General features: G+C 38.5%; 2 protein-coding genes across 6 annotated transcripts in view; one reads left to right on the forward strand and one right to left on the reverse strand.

The window, feature by feature from the left end:
- AZI2 (5-azacytidine induced 2) overlaps window positions 1-7,613 on the reverse strand; it is a 33,103-nt gene extending 25,490 nt beyond the window's left edge. For both annotated transcript variants that reach the window (XM_020878333.2, XM_070455275.1), the window contains exon 1: window positions 7,176-7,613. The gene's annotated coding sequence lies outside the window, so the exon portion shown is untranslated. The remainder of the gene's footprint in view (window positions 1-7,175) is intronic.
- Window positions 7,614-7,761: 148 nt separating this feature from the next.
- The window catches only part of ZCWPW2 (zinc finger CW-type and PWWP domain containing 2), a 151,369-nt gene continuing 138,296 nt past the window's right edge, over window positions 7,762-20,834 (forward strand). Inside the window, exon 1 of one of the 4 annotated variants that reach the window (XM_070455278.1) lies at window positions 7,762-7,815. Coding sequence is in view for 3 of the 4 variants with exons in the window: in XM_070455280.1 (XP_070311381.1) it covers window positions 20,180-20,244 (65 nt within the window). In the remaining variant the exon portion in view is untranslated. Of the gene's footprint in view, window positions 7,816-9,268; window positions 20,245-20,834 lie in introns of those variants that run through there. The other 3 variants (XM_070455280.1, XM_070455276.1, XM_070455279.1) reach the window with 3 other exon arrangements.

The raw sequence follows: 20,834 nt of genomic DNA on the forward strand, positions 1-20,834 counted from the left end.
GGTATGATTCTAATGAGCAGCCATGTTTACAAACAACAGGACTATATGATGATCTTTACTTCTAGTTCTTTCTAGTTTGTTTCACTTTTTCTATTTCATATTCAGTGCTCCCATTTCATTTAGTTTATATTTTCCAATTTCTCCATTTTTTTTTGTTGTTGTTCCTTCTCAAGCCTTTATCAAGCGTGGCAGAAAAGCTTTTGCATACATATGTACATACCTATACATATAGTATAATACAATATATACACTTCAGAAAACATATGAATTTTTGCTTAGCTAAAAAATTTATGATATTTTGATTCCATTTGTTTGACCAAGTATGAACAGAACAACAGATTTCAAATTATATTCATTCAAAACTCCATTTATTCTGGCATCTAGTATTACTGCTAAAAGTCTAGAAAGCTTATTATTTTAGTGATTTTTAAAAAAATATTTGAATGAGGCATGAAACTTCTAATCCAATTCTGAGAATATCAAGAAATACTACATCATTAAAAAAAAACTATTATTAACTAAAGTACAGATTTTATTCAAATCTCACAAAATTTTATGCTAGTGTCCATTATTGTCTTCCTACCTTATTCAAGATTCCACATTGTATTCAGGTGCATTGAGCACCTTCATCGGCATGCCACAAATCCTGGTAAACTCTCTTTTCATTTTTATTCTGTTACAAATATTTTCTAATTTTCCTTGTTATGGCTTCTTAGATACATCCATCATTTCAAAGTGGACATCTAATTTCCAAATACATGAGGTTTTTAAAGTATCTTTCATATCAATTTCTCATTTAAGTACTTTATTCTCTGCAATCATCTGTGTTTTTTTCAGTCTTTTAACCTTCTTGAGGCTTTCAATGGCTAAGTCAAAGATCTCTCTTGGAAAATGTCACATTGTACTTGAAAACATGTGAGTTATTTTCAAATATCTTTTGATATTCATTTCTAACATAATTCCACAGTGATAAGAGAACAGACTCTGTATATTTCAATATCTTTAGACTATGACATTTCTGTACCTTGTTTTACGTCCCTGGATATGTTCCAGTGTCTCCTGGGAACTTGAACAGGATTTGTATAAAACCTGTATAAATATTAATTATGTTGAATTGGTTCACAGGGCTTTTCAGGCCTACTATATCCTTCTACTTTTCTGTCTACTCACTCTGTTAATTTTTGAGAGTTTCACATTGAAATTCCAACTAAAAACTTTAGTTTACTTAAAAAATAATTGTAATATAAAGTGGGACTATATGTAACTCTGTTTTGTATTTTCCAAGTCTCCTATACATGCGCTAACATACTTTCACAATTTAAAAACTAAAAAATTTAAATAAAAGTTTTTTTCACTTCTAAAATTGAATTATAAAAGGAGAAAATAGTTGTAGGGTGAGCTCCTTGGTTTCTTTGAATTAAAAAGATTTGAAAACTGTTAAAATTCAGGAGCATTCCCATTTCAAACTATTTTATCTTTTTTTTTTTAGTTTGTAGGCAAGATATATATATTTTTTTCATTTATTTTTATTAGTTGGAAGCTAATTACTTTACAATATTGTAGTGGTTTTTGCCATACATTGACATGAATCAGCCATGGATTTTAACTGATATGCAAAAGCCCTAAAAGGCTTCAAAATTCCAAAATAGCCTCACTGAAAGATTTGTCGTAGAGGGCTAATTAAATATTCATGCTATAGAAGGTAACTAAAATAAACAACAAAAAAACCTCTTTAAAACTGACAACCCTTGATTGGGGAACCCAGATCCCACATATGTGGCCAAAGACTGATGTGACTACTGCTCCCGTCTACCCTGCTTTGAGTGCCCACTGCGGTGTCCTCTGTCTGAACTGCGTTCCACCTGGGTGGCTCAGATGGTAAAGAATCTTCCTGCAATGCAGGAGACCCGGATTTGATCCCTGGGTTGGGGAAGAGTCCCTGGAGAAGGGAATGGCAACCCACTCCAGTATTCTTGCCTGGAGAATCCCATGGACAGAGGACCCTGGCCGGCTACAGTCCATTGAGTTGCAAAGTCAGAAATAAAATTCAACACAGTTAAGACTTATGTGTGCGACTGAGCACACATGCAACCACATCTTTTCTCTCTACCTGATCCCTCCAGGAATTGGAAACTCTTAGGTTTCCAGCACCTTTATCAGGGAAATAAAGAAGGCTACCATCTAAGAGGTGCACGAACCTCAGGTATTTTGGGGACCTCAAAGAGAGGAATTCACCCAAATCTATAAATATTGTAGGAAGAATCTGTGGCAAACTCTTGGTGTAATTTATCTGGCCTTGAGAGGCCTTTAAAAGGTTTAATCCAAGATTCCTTACGAAAAGTTCCGATACAGCCTATTTGTAAGAGGCTGTGTGTCCAGGTGGCTCGCTGGTAAAGAATCCACCTGCCATTGCAGGAGATGTGGGTTTGATCCCTGGGTCAGGAAATTCCCTGGAAAAGGAAATGGCAACTCACTCCAGTATTCTTGCCTGGGAAATCCCTGGGAAATCCCAAGGACAGAGGAGCATGACAGGCTACAGTCCAGGGGATTACAGTCAGTCAGACACCACTGAGCAACTGAGCATGTGGTCAATTAACCATACTTACTTCACAAATAAGTCTTTATTTGGCTATATTTGGTTGTTATGAAGGTAATTTCACAGAGAAAAAGATTATGCATCAGTGGATATTCAATTCTAGTTTTGTTAATTGAGTTTTTTTAATATATATTTACTGCCTAAGACTCACTTCTTAGATGGCTTCTTGTTATATTACTGTAAAATTGAATCGAATTATTAAAACACCCTATGTTTGTTTCTAAAGCCTATCACAATAATCTATTTTTGAATGAAGATCTCACCATGACTTGCAACCAGGGGATTATGCACACTGGAAAAGACATCAACAAAGACTCTTTACAGCTATGGAAGACAGGGCCCATAGCAGGCCTCCACTCCTGAATGAACTGTAACTCCTGTTTCTGACACCCAACTGACTGAGTAGGATCAGCACCACCAGACCAGGACAAAAAAACGACACCTGAAGCAGAGAGCTGACCCAAACAGCCACACCAGGCCTGCATACTATTACTTTGACAACTGCTCACACTTTTGCTTATAAACCCAATGTATTTCTTCCTTGGGCTCAATTATTTGCAAGTTTCAAAAATCAAGCCAAACAAACCATAGGTTTGTGGACCTCTGTCCAATATTCCTAGGTTTCCTTGGTGGATTTCTCCTTTCCAAGGCTCTAACTGGATGGCCTTTATTTTATTTAGAAGTAATTCTAATACTACACAACCTACCCATTACTTCTAATGCCACTACGTGGGACCTTCTTACCTGTCCAATTAATGACGCCTGTTCTGAACCCAGCCATAAACACTCTTTTTCACCACATGCTAAATACTGGGTAGCTCCTAATGAACCTAATGGACTTACAGAACAAGTTTATGGCACCAGATCTCTCCAGGTTGGTTAGAAAGCTGCACAATTGGTTTCCTCTGGCCTGAAGGTCATCTATGCATAGCCTCTGGAAACAAACCCTCCCAATTTGCCTTTAATGCTTATGTGCAGGGTTTCTATCAGTTTTCCAACAGTAAGACCATTTAGCCAAGATATTTGTTAACCCATCTTATAATATACTCGAAGAGTCATATTTTCACTCTGAATGTTCCTCTTTCCAGTTCAGAAAACATACTAGGAAAATGGTTTACTTTAGGAGGATCTTGGCTTAAACATTTACTACCGACACTGTTACTTCTATCGTCAATTTGTCCCCCCTATTTTTTGGCCATGTAGCATGGTAGGCAGGATCCTGGTTTTCTGGTCAGGAATCAAACGCTGCAGTGGAAACTAGTGTACTAACCACTGGACTGCCAGGAAAGTTCTCCTATTGTCAGTTTTGATCACCTATATAGTTTTCTATAGATTAATGAACATGCACAATGCACTTGCAAGGCAGAACTGGCAGAAGTCCTATCAGACACTGGAACTGACCATTAGTCCTTACCAGACACCTTACTGGTACACCTCCCTAAAATGAGCTATTAAGACCCAATGCCAAAGGACATGATGGACGTAGGGCATGTAAGTAATCGCCCTGGCATCAGGGAACCAAATATTTGATCACCAAATGCTATAAAAAAATTAATGATCAAAGAGGGGGGGAAACTGACGAAATAACATTCATATTTTATGACAAAACAAGAAATACTTAAACATAAAATTTTTTTCTACCCTTTTGAGCCTCCTCCCTTCCTTTAATGTGTGTTGTGCATTTGCATTAACCAGAACTCATTAGGAAATAACTTCCTTCTTAATCTTGTAAAAGGCCACAATGACCCATGACCACTTACTCACTTTGTACATTTAGATCTGGACTGTGTGAACTGTCAATATGTCATTTGACATATAATCCTCCATCTCAAAAAACTTATAGAACTATGCTTTGACCTTGAAGAGCTTTCTGAAAGACTGTCTCTTGGACTACAATCCCCAGTGGGCTCGAATAATATTAGGACAGAGGACTGTTTCTTCTGTATATGCATTTTCCTATTTCTCAGGTAGGTACTATCATTCTAATATATCAACAAATCTTAGAAAAATTAAATACCTTACTTACAACTACATAAAGAATCAGCAGCAAAGGTCAAATGTGAACCCAAATAAGCCATCTTTCAAATGTGTATTCTTAATACCACATTCTGAGAGGCAACACAAAATGGATTCTTATTTTCCCAATAAGAATCTGGACAAGGCAGAACTCAGTAGTAGGAAAAACACTGGCCTGAGATTCAGAAGCCCAGACTCTAAGATCTGACACTTTGATTATTGATTAGTTTACCTATCCATATCTACGTTTTCCCACTATTTGTGGGAAAATGCCAGGGTTGAACAACATCACTCAGATGCTGCCTTTCTATATTGTGAAAACAAAGTGCGAATGCGAACACGGTATGGCAACCTAAAGCAGAATTCAGTTTTACTATGAATTAAGTAAAAGATATACTACACATAATATGTCATCATCAAACTTGACTGGAAAGGTATTATCACACAAATGAGCAAACAGAGGCTTAAAGAAGTGAAGTAAAAGTGTCTCTAATCACGTGGCAGTATAATAGAGCTAGGGTTTGAGTCAAGGCCTATTTAATAGGCTCTTCCCTCAACTTGCATTGCCTCCTACGTGAATCTTATCTAGAATTCTCATCATCTTTCTAATCCTCAAAAGCCACACTATCCCTATTTCATAAGATCAGTTCATGAGATCAGTCAAGATACTACAGAACAAGGATTAAGTCTTACAGAGGAAAACTAATACTTACTTCTTTCTCTATTTTTAATGAAAGAATTAAGGGAAGGAATGGTCTAACAAGCTTATAAAGAAGGGATCATCGAGTGCCTTTTTTCAAGATACTATCACTCAATCTCAGAGGATGAGATGATTGGATGGCATCATCGACTCAATGGACATGAGTTTGAGCAAGCTCCGGGAGATGGTGAAGGACAGGGAAGCCTGGCAGCTGCAATCCATGGGGTCACAAAGAGTCAGATACGACTGAGCGACTAAACAACCACCACCACTTAATCTGTGTACCTCACCACTCAAAGACCCTATAATCCAGAGAAAGCCCAAAAACGTACTCGACATCAGATACACAGTAGGAAAAACCCCATTATTATTTTTACAACCCTCGGCGCTATCTCACCAACTGCTTTAGTTAAGAAATCAATTTGTATGGCCAAGGAATCATAAGATTCTTTCTGGGTTAGCATAGATGTGAAAGGCAGTCTACTTTTCTTTCCTTTCATAATGTATAATACGCAACTGAGCGTAATGCTCTCATGGTGATAAGACAACTGTATTTTAATCCAGAATACATGTACCGAAAGAAAGAAAAAACACGCAATTACACTGATTTCATTACCTCAAGGATTACGAAGTACTTCATAACATCATTTAATAATCATGACAACACTCTGTGTTGGCATGTCAGGCAGTGTGCTCTGACTTTTAGGGAGAGTGGCTCACTTGCTTTCCATAACAATTCATTAAATCTACATAATATCTACCAGATGAGTAAGAATTTCCTTATATAACAGATAGGACCATTTAAACAGTGGGAGCCAGTAATGAAAAAATGGCTAGCTGACTCTAAGGCCAGCAAACTCCAGGAAACTGCCTTGATGCCTCGGAGAGGAAGCATTATTCCCATTTCAGAGACAGGGAAAATGGAGGGATTTTGGTTTCTTACCCAGTGTCAACTGAGTAAGTAGAAAATTCAGCACTCAGATTTTGAGTTAATGTTCTCACTTAATCCAGTGCATTCGCATTTCACTATCTCTCTTTAACATTAAAACCTTACCTTTGTTTACAACTTCCCATTTTACAAACATCGCATTAAAATAACAAACCTGGGAAGGCTGCACCATTCCCCCCCAGGTTGGTGAATTAGATATGACAACTCTAGAGAACTGGAACGTAAACCATGCCTTGAGATCGTGTTCAAGCCAATTTAAAACTCCAAAGCGTAAAAAAGCAAACGTCTTTTAGGTTTAAGAGGCATGGATCAATTTCAGTCCTAGTAGGTCACTGACTTTGATCATCTCAGCCTATCTCTGACACATGGTGGACCAATCTGTTTTCATCTGTAGTTCAGTTTCTGTATTCTCTTTCACTTCCGAGTATCTGAGTTCTCTGTTGGTAGGGATGAGGGACTCAGTCCACCTGGCATGTGGCAGTCACTCAACAAATGATGGAAAACCACCCTGAGTACATAGGTTAGACACTGGAAAACCAACGACTATGGACTCTTAGTCCTGAGTAATGTAATGTCCATCGCCCAAGGCAAGCCCACCCAAGCCACACGTCCCCCTCTTTAGTTTCCAATTTAAATGCGGTCTCACTGGATGACATAAAACTGAAGGGGACCCTGTACACCACAGTACGGGCAGAAGACAAACATTAGGCAGAGGCGAGAACGAAGCGGGCCCGGGCCGCCTCACGAGAGGGGACGAGATTCGGGATGCCAGGTAGGCACCCCTGGTGGGAAGCCTAGCGGCTGGGCACCCCCGCCAAGGTTCGGAGAAACGACGCGTCTCTTCCCACCGGCGCCGACAGCGGAGAGTGGTCCCCCCGTCCGCACCCTTTGCCGGACCAAAGCGGCTCACTCACCCAGAACACAGGCTCCGCGGGGCCGCCCCCAGGGCCGCCGAGTTTCGATTCCCCAGTGGTTGGAAACGGACCGAAAACAAACCGGGTCGCCAGGGGTCACCGCGGGCTTCCGGTTTCCTCGAAGACACAGCCGCTTCCCTGGCGAACGCAGCTGCCCCGGGGACGCCGCGGAGGGACTCCCATTTCTCCTGCCTCGGCGGTGCCGGGGCCGGCACGGCCGGCTAGTGGGCTGCGGCCTCGGAGGCTCTGGAAGGAGGGCCGCGCCGAGGCCGAGGGCCGAGCCGCTGCCGAAGAAGACCGGTTACCCGGCCTCGTCAGCGCCCGCCCAGGCGGCGCGCCGCGCAGGGGAAACGCCGCAAAAGGGCCGGCGGGAGGGCGGGCGGCGCGCGCCGGAAACGCGGCCTCCGGTTGTCCGCAGCTCAGAGCCAGGTCCGAGCGGGCAAACCGGAAGTCAGGCCCGAGGGAGCACCGCGGGCGTTCGCGAAGCCGGTGCCGGGGCGGGGTCGGAGGGGGCGGTGTTCTACGTGTCCCGTGAGCGTCCGCGGCGAGGTGGGCGGGGCCGCCGCGGGACGCGCGTCCCGTGAGCCTCTGCGGCGGGGCGGGAGGGGCGAGGCGACGCGGGAAGCGGAGGCGTTGTGGGGTAAGACTAGCTACCGCGACCGCGGTCGGGCCGCTGGCCGCCTTCTGCGTAGTGTGTTTCCTTGAGTGGCCGCTTGGGGGTCCCCGAGCGTCGTGTCGTGTGTTGGCTCCGTAGGGAAACGCTCTTTGGGGTTTGGGGCGCTCGCTTCGCCCTGGCCGGGAACGAGAAACCTGTAGCTGTGCGCTCCTGTTGAGGAGCCGTTAACACCCCGCCTGGTTTCAGGGCGTTGCTCCGGATACCCTAATTGTTGGGCACGCGGCTCTTAATAACCATGAGGAAGCTGTTAACTTCGGGGTGTACCCTGCTGCGCTAGGGTTGTTTGTAGAACATGGACATACGTGCTCCGTCGCTTAGTCGTTTCCGAGTCTTTGCGACCCCATGGACGGTAGCCCACCAGACTTCTCTGTCCGTGGAATTTTCCAGGCAAGAATATTCGAGCGGGTCGCCCTTTCCTTCTGCAGGGAATCTTGATGACTTAGGGATCGAATACCCAGGAAACGCTACCTCCGAAACATTTATAAACATATACTTGTTACAAAATGGCCATTTTGGATTGAGTTTAACACTCTTGACACAAGACACTTTTTCAAAGGTCTTGTTTACAGGCTGTGGTAAATAAAAATAGATATCCGAAGAGAGTCTCCCCCAGCTTTTCCCACCTCCTCCCATTATCTCGCCAAGGTCCTGATGTTCTCCATCACGAGTTGCCCTTGAAAGTCCCGGAGTGAGGACTAGCTTCAGCGAGGTTCCGTTTGCCCTGCAGTAGGATGGATTTCAGAGCCATATCTGAGCAAAGAATAGGGTCCCTGACACAACTCCTGACTGTGGCTCAGCCTGCTTCTCTCGTTTTTAAACAATCTTGCATCTTTAGAGCGGCTTCAAATCTTTTGTTTAATTAGGCAGTGTGTTAAAACAGTAAAAAAAAATAGTACTGTTGTGTTTTGTTCTTTTAATGGGAGGTATATATTTCTAAGCTGTGAAGGGTAGATACTGTTAGAGGAAAGAAAATGTATCTTTTAAGGAAAATATATAAAGCATATTTTGGGTTAGTGATTTAAATTTTGTATTATTAAAATCATACCATCCTAGGGATCACGTTTACTGTGTCTCTGCCCTGTGTTCTGTGACTGCTGTCTATGTGTGGCTCTTCAGTGTTAGCAGAATGGAATTAAGATGTCAGAACCTGTAAGTTGAAATAGCAGTGTCTCTTCATATATCAGCTTCAGTGTCATTTCATCAGTATTGTCTTAAAACCATTTTTCTTCCCATCCCCCACATCCATCACATGTTCGCATCTAGAGCTTTAGGGTAAGGGAATGGTTTCAGTGGCAGAGGTACAGAGCAGATTCAAAAATACTACCAAAAATGAAAAATCTGTTATCTGGGCCTACATAGTCTGTTTTCCCTCTTTCTTCCCATACCTCATCGCTCACTCTGAGCCGCAAACCCCCCCCCCCCCCCCCAGACCTCCCCTCAGAATCAGTTCATGACTTCTGTTACGCTGTGTGTATCTGAGACTGTGTCTATCCCTGAAACAGCAGTCCTCAGACTGGGCATCATGTAACCCAGACCCTTAACTTTGTAAAGTACATGGCGGCTTTCCAGGGGTTATGTGCTTAGTCACTCAGCCATGTCTGACTCTTTGTGATCCCATGGACTGTAGCCCGCCAGGCTCCTCAGTCCATGGGGATTCTCCAGGCAAGAATACTGGAGTGGGTTGCCATGCCCTCCTCCAGGGGATCTTCCCAACCCAGGGATCGAACCCATGTCTCCCGCATAGCAGGCAGATTCTTTACCATCTGAGCCACCAGGGAAGCCCAAATGATAGCTTAAGGGTATTAATTTTCAGGTTGCTAAATTGTATGTTTCTTCCCGAAAATTAATCTGCCTCCGACTGTGCCTGAACTCAGACACCTCTCCCCTTCTTCGGTAACTGTCCCTCTCCTACTCTACAATTAAAGTAGTACCTTTAATCTGACCTAAATCTGTTTAGAAAATAAATGATTCTAGTAGCTGGATAGCTAATTGTTTCCTAAGAATAGTAATTTCCAGTGGTTTTCAAAAATGTTACAGAAGGACACAGTTGTCTGCTGATTAAGAATAATTTTATGGTATACTCCTATGTGATTTTTGGTACATAGCTTAGTAATTCAGAAGAGTGACTATTATATTTGGAATGGAAGAATACAAAATGTAAGACTAGGATCAGCTTGAACTCTATTTCTATTTAGCAACAAATAATATGATTCTGAAATGAATGACTTAATTGGAGGGAGGAGGAGCTATCCAATTCTAAATGAGATGCATTTCCAATAAAAGCTGACTTAGGATATTTTATAATGATCATAATTTGAACTGTTTCTCATTTGGTAAGTACTGCTCTAGTAAGTTAATATAACAATACTGATGACAGTTCTTAAATTTGTGTTCTCAAGAATTTTTAAATATACTGTTTTATGTAGGGAAATATGACTAAAGTATTGGCAAGCACTGAAATGTGTTGAGATAAGCTTATGTTGGGGAAGTGATACAAAAATATAAATTCAAGGAGAAAAGGAACAAGATCAGTTTCCTAACTGTAGAAGATCATGTTCATGTGCTTTTCAAATGAATGGGTTGATAGTAGATATCAAATTATTATGGCAATTACATTCCATTTATAAAAAAAGATATATCCTTCTGTCTCTAGCAGCTAGCCTTGTCCTAAACAGACAATGTGTACTTCATGATAACTTTTTGACCTGAAGTGCTTTATAGTCAGGAGGAATTAGCTTCTGATAGCTTTCATTTAAAAAAAAAACACATGAATGTCCTAATTATAAATGCGGTGACTTTTTCTTAGAAACATATGTAGGTGAAGAAAAATTTAATAATCTTAGGAAGTCTTTGATGTAAGGAGTAGGGAGAAGAAATATGAGAAGAGCTAACAGAAAACAGCAGCAGAGGCCCCAGGATGGGGTTGGTAGATTGTACAGAGAAGGAAAAAAGATCCAGTAGAGGGAATTCTGTACTTATTAAATGAAGTAAGAGCAGCCCTTCTCTGGAGCTTGAGACTTAGACTCTTACTATCTGAGATATGAATTCATTAGTTTATTCAGTTCTTGGTGTTAGTCGTTCAGTCATATCCGACTCTAATGAACTATAGAGTGACCCCATGGACTATAGCCCTCCAGGCTCCTCTGTCCATGGAATTCTCCAGGCAGGACTACTGGAGTGAGTAGCCATTTCCCTCTCCAGGGGGTCTTCCTGACCTAGGGATTGAACCTGGTCTTCTGCATTGCAGGCAAATTTTTGAGGCAAGTTCTTTATCACCTGAGCCACCAGGGAAGCCCATTCAATACTTAACAAATATTTATTCAGAGCATGCTGTGTGTCATTGTTTTAGGCATTGAGATGAAACAGGAAAAATAACTTTTTAATTTATCACAGAGAAATCAGTCACATAGACAAGACCTATGAGAAATTTAACATAAGAAATTCCCTCCAATTGAGTTTTGTCATGACAGTTTCTGTGTCTATGAAGAAAATAAATGTTTAAAATGGGAAGAGAGAAAGAAATAATTCTGTTTTGTGACTTGCACATATACACTATGAAAACCAGGAAGATAAAGTGAGCTTTTCAGAGGAAAAATATATTTATAAAAGTACCAAATAAACAACAGAGAAAGGAAGACGTTAAGCGTCAGTGAGATCTGTAGAAAGATAGTAAACTGGATTTTTCAAATAGATTATATAGCAAAAGAGAGGGAAAAATCTCCAAACCCATTTCACAATCCATGATATAAAAGTGAAATCACTGATTTTTTTAATAGCTTCAAAGTTAACACAGTTTCCTACTGTAGATTTTTCAATTTTCTATGAATGGTCAGTTGATTATTAAAAGTCCAAAAACAAAATGATGAGTGTTTTTTTTTTCATTCACTTATATTTTGTCATTTTCTCTTGAGAGTCATTTATGTCATTCCCTTTGACTTTTATAGCTCCTTCCCTCTCATCCTATAGTCAGTCTGTTCAACTGATTTTGTAGATTTTACCCTTTAGCTGATCTTTTGGATCTGTTTCATAGTCTCTACTGTGCCACAGTTTCCCATCTGTCTACTATAATAATTTCTTCTAATTTTTTCTTTCTTTTTAGCTTCCAGGTCATTCTTTATAGGATAGCTAAATGATCTTCTAAAAATGTAAATCTTACCATTACTTTTCTCCTCTTAAACTCCTGAAATGACTCCTTTGCATGTTTTAAAAGTCCATTTGTAATCTAGCCCAGCCTGTTTTACCACCAACTTCTATAAGCATAGCCAAGTCAGATACTGAAATGTCTTTACTCCTGGATTGGATATCTTTACTCCTTTATAAAGTTTTCTTTCAGTTGACCCTGATTATGATTTTAGAATGTTTACCTTCTTAGATCATCATTTGACATATTTTATAAATTTAAAAATTCTCAGATGGGAACTCCAGAAAAATTCAACATTAGTTTGAGAATTATGGTTCTACTTTTTACTTGTCCTGAAATGACATTTAAAAGAGGAATCTGTATCTTCAGATAATGGATATCAGCCTCAGGACATACAAAGCAAAACTGGACAGAACTAGGAGACATGCCCCCAATAATGGAAGATCCTTCCATTTAACATGCTTCCCTCACTAGCAATGAAAAAAATACATTAAGGAAATAGACAATTGGAATAAAATTATTAGCATCACACTTATTAGGATGGCTATTATTAGAAATAAAACCAAAGTGGAAAATATTCCTCTTAAAATTAATATGGAATCCCAAGGGACCTTAAATAGCCAAAACAATCTTGAGAAAGAACAAAGCTATTTGCTGACCTCAAAACATATTACAAAGCTATAGAATTAAAACGCTATGGTACTGGCATCAAGACGTACATATAGCCCTGTGAAATAGAATAAAGGGCCCAAAAAAAAATCCTCACATCTATGGCCAAATGATTTCCAACAGATATGCCAAGACCCTCCAATGAGAATAGGGCAGTCTTTTCAACAAATGTTGTTGGAAAGACTGAATATCCATATACAAAATAATGAAGTTGGACCCTATCTGACACCATAAAAATTAAATCAAAATGGATCAAAGGCCTAAATTTAACAGCTAAAACTGTAATACTCTTAGAAGAAAAATAGGGAAGAGCTTCATGATACTAGATTTGGCAGTTTCTTGGATGTGACACCAAAAACATAGGCAACAAAACAAAAAAATAGGTAAAGTTCTCTAAATCAGTCGCTAATAAAATATTTAAAAAATAATTGTCTGGTGACTCCAATGTTGAATACTGTGGTCTTTACTTTGAATTTCATTAGAATTGTCTGCATTCATAATTGAAGAGTAAGTAAAGTTTAACTTCGAAACTAAAATCATGCTTATGCTTAAATAGTGTAGACATTTAATTATTCGGGGAAAAGTTCAGAATATATTGTTAAGAAAGCAAATTGTTGAGTTCTGTTTGAGATTACAGATTGACTTATTTATATCTTTTCCTTCCATTAAGATTAGAATTAAAGAGTAAAAACTACACACATAACAGAAAGAGTTGGGGAGACATCAGAGGACAGAGACTTTCAACAAATATTCTGAGAAACTTGGTTTGAACCTGTCATAAATGGAAGTGGAGCCCAGGAAGCTTTAGCACAGAATATACTGGACAAGAGACTGCAGTGGAAATAGGAATCAGTCCTCCCTGAAAGATCGTGATGATTCTCTGAAGGCGCTAAATGAAAGAGGATAAATATGACATTTTTGGAAGTCTTTCGTGAAGCTTCTTTGCTTCCGTATCCTTCCTGTTTCATCATGCAGAAAGACAATCTGTCCAGGCTTTCCTCTCAGGACAGAGAGGGAGAGGACCCTCTCGAAAGAAATTGAAAAGAAAATTAGAGAAAGCGGGGAAAACCTTTGTCTGTTTCTTTCCAGAATGAGAATTCCAACTTATCCCTGTTCTCAGTGTCTCATGCTTGCTTTGCAGTTTCAGATGTGGTGTGTGTAGAAGCGTATTCTTAGTTTTGCATTGTGCAATTTAAATTTAACTCTACATTCTCACTTAAAAACTTTATTGATGGATTTCTTAGTATTTGCATAGTGACTTTTGAAACATTGTTTATACAGTTACTTGCTAGAACCCTGGGCTTCCCTTGTGGCTCTGCTGGTAAAGAATCCACCTGCAATGTGGGAGACCTGGGTTTGATCCCCGGGTTGGGAAGATCCCCTGGAGAAGGAAAAGGCTACCCACTCCAGTTTTCTGGCCTGGAGAATTCCAATGGAATTCCAAGTGGAATTCCTGTAAATTCCAATTTACAATGGAGAGAAGATTAAATATATTTTAAAGTCTGGTGGCAGTTTAGTCACTAAGTCATGTCTGACTTTTGCGACTCCATGGACCCTAGCCTGCTGGGCTCCTCTGTCCATGAAATTCTCCAGGCAAGAATACTGGAGTGAGTTGCCATTTCCTTCTCCAGGGGACCTTCCCGACCCAGGAATTGAACCCAGGTCTCCTACATTGCAGGCAGATTCTTTACCGACTGAGCTGTGAGGGAAGCCTGGCATTTTAAAGTCTGTATGCAAACTAGACGATCGTTTATTAAGTTGAGTGCTTGAGAAAAATCATGAATGAAAAACAAAATAGAGTGCTCTCATTCTGCGTTAGTTTCTACATATTTTAATTTTCTTATCTAACTATAAATATTAGTCATTTAAAAGCAGTCTAGAAAGAAAGTCAAGCATTTATTATATTTAATGTACTAACTTTGAAATGTGTTTTTTCATATGCTGTTTCATTTCATCATTAAAACCATCCTATGAATTCAATATTATTATTATAAGCATGTACAAATTATAAAATGATAGTCAAATTATTTAACTGACTTGTCTTAACTTAAAAATCTCATATGAAATGGAGTCAGAATTTAAATCCAGAGCTACAGATGACATTCAGCTGATACACACAGCCATCCTAGTTTTTTAATAATTTGAATTATCAGTACTGTCAAGGACAGACCTAACTCTAAAGTTCATACTATTTTCTTTATTTTATAATATAAATATTCTTTCAGTGCTCCTCTTTGGTAACTGTTCCATTAAATGCCAGGGATACAGTGGTTAACAAGATAGAATGACTTGCCACAGGATTTTCCTTGTCTTATAGAGCTCTTCATTTAATAAACTGTAATACAGCATGTTAAGTGACGTGGAGAAGGGTAGAGACTCCTAGGGGCACATAGTAGTGGCCTGACTCTACTTAATAATTTTTCAGATTGGCTTAAAATCACCTCTTTGCAGTATCCTGATACCGTCTACCTGAAAGTCTTAGGTGTGCCCTGTATGCTTCCAAATCATTCTGTATTGGTTTCATGATAGTACTTAATGTTACTTGAGGAGAAGAATCTTGTTTTTCCTTTAGCATTATGACTGGCTCATAGCAAATCCTCAAGAACTATTTTAGAAGAAAATAGAATTGAGGTCTGAAATGGCAGCAAGGAAGTAAGAGAGCAGTTTTGGATAAGCTTTTAGGTATTGAGGTGAGAAATGGCAAAAGATAATCCTTGTAAAGTAAGAGGAAAGTTCATCTTTTGAGAATGAAGAGGTCGGTCTGAGATTGAGAAAGGTTTAGAATAATCGCTAAAGAATTGCAAGAGGAAGGAAATAATACTTAAAATGGATAGCCTTAAAGGTGTACTGAGGGCTCATCTGAGACTGGAGTCTGAATTTGTAGTGTTACCAAATGCCTGACTGTAATTTCCTCCAAGAAATTACCTCCTCCAACATAATAGATATCGCTATCATATCATCCTGTGTTGCTCTTTAGCACTTATTATCTGACATTTATTTATTGGTTTGCTCCTATATACTGTCTTTGTCCCCTCTTACTGGAATGTTAACTCACATATGCTGTATCTGTTTTGATTCACTGGTGTTCCCCTAGCATCTAGAACTTTTGTGCAACATGTGACATGTACACAGTAAATATCTGGTTTAAAAAAAAATTGAATGAGTGAAGGAACAAATTAATACATAGTTTGAAATATTATCCATATTGCTATATTTAAATAAAACCAAATTTTTTTCCCCAAAGGAATTTGTTTTTGTAGGTTAAGGGGAATTTTCTTGAACTCAGAATATTGCTTGACACTTCTTACGTACATCATAATTACATTCCTAAGGATTAAAATTATTGAACTCTTTATTATCTTCATTTTCTAAGGTTACTCTAAAATTAGCTATTTGGGGAAATTCCCTGGTGGTCCAGTGTTTGGGACTCCACATATTAACTGCCAGAGGCATGGGTTTGATCCCAGATCAGGGAACTAAGATCCTGCATGACCATGGTGGAACCAAAAAAATTAGTATTTAAAATAAAATTAGCCATTTTGGGCATATTACCTGATACATCTTTACAGTTCTAAAATTTGCAAGTCTATAAAACATTTTTACAATTTACTCTTTGCAACAAGAAGTTACAACTTAGCAAAAACTAAGATTTAGGTACACAAGTATTTAAATAAAGAGACATTTAAATAAATCATTTTTATTGAAAATGTATACTGTTTAGTGGTTTATTTGGAAACTTGTTTTCATATTTTAAAAATTCAGAGTTTTCAATAACTGATTTTATTTATTTATTTATTTATTTAGTTCTACCACTTTATTGCTACCAACCCATCTCCCTCCACCCTTGTGCACACATGCTCAGTCGTGTAATCCCATGGACTTCAGCCTGCCAGACTCCTCTGTCCATGGACTTTTCCAGGCAAGAATACTGGAGTGGGTTGCCATTTCTTTCTCCATCAATAACTGATTTTAATTGAAAGTCGGTTATTATGGACAAAATATACGGAAAAATAGTATTAAACCTGATAAATTAGTATTATTCAAAATTTTCTTTAGTTACCATTTTGTTATATGTCGATCTGATACCAAGTATGTTTTTTAAAAAATGTTTATCTCAAGAATAGATACTGTTACATTGCTAAAATATCTTTGAGAAATAACTTTTAAGTGTTAATTTTGTCCTTTTACATTTATGTTAGCCCTGAATAGACCACTAAATGGATATCTGTTTACAGTATGAGAGCTGAAGCAAGAAGTCAGTGTTAAACCTTGCAAAATCCCTGCAAATACTGATATTAGAGATTACAAATGATTTATAATGAGTAGACAGAATTGCAAATATGGTATCTGCAAGTAATGAGGATTGACCTGTATAGTTATATGAAACTGTAATTTTAAAACTTCCATTAAAAATGTTTGGAAGATAGAGGAAAAAGCAGTTCATATTCTTATTACCACAAGATTTTTATTTTCTGTATTTTCTTCCAGTTTTTGTCTCTAGTGTATATATTTTCAAATATTGTATGGATACCTTTTTGTCTTCTTGTCTTTTTGTCTTCTACCCAGTTTACCTCTGCAAATCCTCTTCCTTCACTGTATTTTGTCCAGAGGGTTATCTACCCCTTGCTCCAGTGGTACATACATGACCTCTGCCTAAAAATTAGCACATGATATTCACCAGCTATGGTCACTGACACGGGGAGAGACATATGCTCACTTAGAATCAGTGTGATGCCATGAGGCTTTTGTGGACTTCTGGGGAAGACACACATGCTCTCACACTGGCCTTGAACTTGCTGCCATCTTCCTTCACATGGAACCTAATGCTTAACCTAAGGCAGAAGTAGGCAAAGTAGAGAGACTAAGGGAAAACAAATCCTGATGAAATCGGTTAATGCTGAATTTATTTATTTTTATAAGAATTGTATGTATTTAAAATGTATAACAAGATGTTTTTGATGTACATATATTAATACATTGTGAAATGATTACTACAGTCACATTTATCAACATATGCATCATCTCCCATAGTTGCTGTGTGTGGTGAGAACATTTAAGATTTACTCTCTTAAAAGACAGATATTTTATATTATCATTTATATGCAGAATCTAAAAAAAATAAAATGAATTAATATAACAAAACAGAAGCAAACTCACAGATACAGAGAACAAACTGGTGGTTACCAGTGGGGAGAAGGATCGGGGAGGAGCAAGATAGGCATATTGGATTAACAGGTACAAACTGCTATTTATAAAATAAATAAGCTGCAAGGATATATTGCATAGCACTGGGAATATAGCCAATATTTTATAATAACTCAAAGTGGAGTATATAAAAATATTAAATCGCTGTGTTGTACACTTGAAACTAATACTGTAAATCAACTGTAATTTAATAAAAGTAAAATTAAAATATAGGAGGATTAAAAAGACAAATAAAAAGAATTCTCTGTAAATTAAAAAAAAATATTTAGCTTCTATCTGGTATTTGGAGATTGTGAACAGTGGTTCTATCTTTGTTTTTTTTAGAAAAAGATTTACTGTCTTATCAGATTTCAGCAGCAGTATTATTGGCTATAGTCACCACCCTGTACTGTAGGTCTCTGAACTTAGTCATCCTGCATAACTGAAACTTTGTGCCCTTTGAGGAAGAGAACCGCGTTTCCTCTCCCCACCCCCACCTCTGGTAACCACAGTTCTCTCTGCTTCTGAGTTTGACTTTTTTCAGACTAAGCACGATCATATGGTATTTTTCTTGCTATACCTAATTTATTTCATTCAGCCCAGTGCCTTTCTAGGTTCACCTATGTTGTCACATAAGACAGGATTTCCTCTTTTTTAAGGCTGAATAATAATTTATATATACATATGTATATCACCATTTCTTTATCAATTCATCAGTCAATAGACACCTAGGTTGTTTTCTATTTCTTGGTTATTGTGAATAATGCTTCAGTGAACACGGGAGTGCAGATACCTCAATGTTTTTATTTCCTTTGGATATGTATCTAGAAGTGGGATTGTTGGATCATGTCATAATTCTGTGTTTAAGTTTTTGAAGAACCTTCATATTGTTTTCCACAATGGCTAGACCAATGTACATGTCCACTGACAGTGTACAAGGATAACCTTTTCCTCTATCCTTGTCAATGCTTGGTTTGCATTTCCCTGATGGTTAATGACATTGAGCATTTTTTCATACACTTGCTGGCTGTTTGTATGTCTTCTTTGAAAAAATGTCTATTTGGTCCTTTGCCCACTTCTTGATTGGATTATTTAGTTTTTTTCTTTTGAGTTGTAGGAATTCCTTATATATTTTGGATATTAACCCCTTATCAGATATGGTTTATGAATATTTTCTCTTCTTCAGGTTGCCTTTTCACTCTGCTGTTTCCTTTGCTATGCAGAGCTTTTTAGTTTAATGCATTTCTACTCGTCTGTTTTTGCTTTTATTGCCTGTGTTTTTGGTATCATATCCATAAAATCATCCCCAAGACCAGTGTCATGAAACTTTCCCCCTGTTCCCTTCTAGTATCAGGTGTTACATTTTAAGCCTTTAATCCATTTTGAGTTAATTTTTGTGTATTTTGTAAGATAATTTATTTTGAGTTTCCAAGCCTTGCTTACTGAAAAGATTGTCCTTTCCTCATTATCTGTTCTTGATGCCCTTGTTGAAGATTAGTTGACCATATATTTGTGGATTTATTTTTCTGTTCTGTTCAGTTCAGTCGGCCTGTATGTATTTCTTCAATCAAACAGCATAATCTTTGTGTACTGTAGCTTTGTCATGTAATGTATTTTTGAAATCAGAAACTGTGATGCCTTCAACTTGTTCTTTCTCAAGATTACTTTCTCTATTTGGTATCCTTTTTGGTTCCATAGGAATTTTATAATTTCCCCCCTGTTTTTGTGAAAATGCTATAGGGATTGATAGTGATTGCATTGAATCTGTAGCTCACTTTGCATAGTATGGACATTTTAACAGTATTCTTCCAATCCATGAACACTGAATATCTTTTCATTTACTTGTGTCATCTTCAGGTTTTTTCACCAGTGGTTTTTAAAATTTTTTCTATTCATTTATTTATTTAGCTGTTTTGGTTTTTAGTTGTGGCACTTGGGATATTTGATCTTTATTTCAACATCCAGAATCTTTTAGTTGTGTCATGTGGGATCTAGTTCCCTGACCAGGGATCATATCTGGGCCTGCTACATTGGGAGCACAGAATCTTAGCCACTGGACCACCAGGGAAGTCCCTGCATCTTTTTTTTTTTTTTGCCGGTTCTTCATTGCTTTATTAACATCAACTTTAGTATCGTCAGTAGATGAGTACAATTGAGCTAACAGTTTGGTTTGGTCACTGGGTAAATAAGACACTCCTGAGATCTCACCAGAGAGCACAGTGTGGAGGTCAGACCTAGTCGTGTCCTCTCTTCACAGAACAGTCAATTCAAACAGCACAGGACATCCTAAGAACTTTCACCGCTGCTCCACAGCCTCTGCACGGGAGAGGAGGGATGAAGGCAAACACCAGAGGAAATTCCACACCAACTGCAGTCACACAGTACCTGGAAGGCTACAGGTAGGATAGCAGCACCTGACCTCATGCACGGGCCATCAGTGGGCAGCATGGTGGTATAATGCTGCCCAACTTGGGTGACTGCAGTCTACAATTCAATTCACATTTTTTTTTAACTTATGAGGAAAATGCACACATTTAAGAAACTGTTACCTTATGTTGGTCTCTACCCCATTATCTCTAGTCTCATCAGAAAACTTGCTATTAGATGGTTGTTTTGTTAGCTATTCTGTCACTTCAAACTTTCTCTTATAATCCACTTTAATGATTCAAAGGTAAGAGTTATACATGTATATGTAGTTATGGCTTAACAAGAAAGCAGTTAACTTGCATTGTTTTTATTTTTTTTATTTTTGTAGCTAGTGTGTTTTTTTTTTTTTTCCACTTATTTTTATTAGTTGGAGGCTAATTACTTTACATCATTACAGTAGTTTTTGTCATACATTGAAATGAATTAGCCATGGATTTACATGTATTCCCCATCCCGGTCCCCCCTCCCACCTCCCTCTCCACCCGATCCCTCTGGGTCTTCCCAGTGCACCAGGCCCGAGCACTTATCTCATGCACCCAACCTGGGCTGGTGATCTGTTTCA

Source organism: Odocoileus virginianus, chromosome 26 (genome assembly GCF_023699985.2).
Source record: "Odocoileus virginianus isolate 20LAN1187 ecotype Illinois chromosome 26, Ovbor_1.2, whole genome shotgun sequence".
Lineage (NCBI taxonomy): Eukaryota > Metazoa > Chordata > Mammalia > Artiodactyla > Cervidae > Odocoileus > Odocoileus virginianus.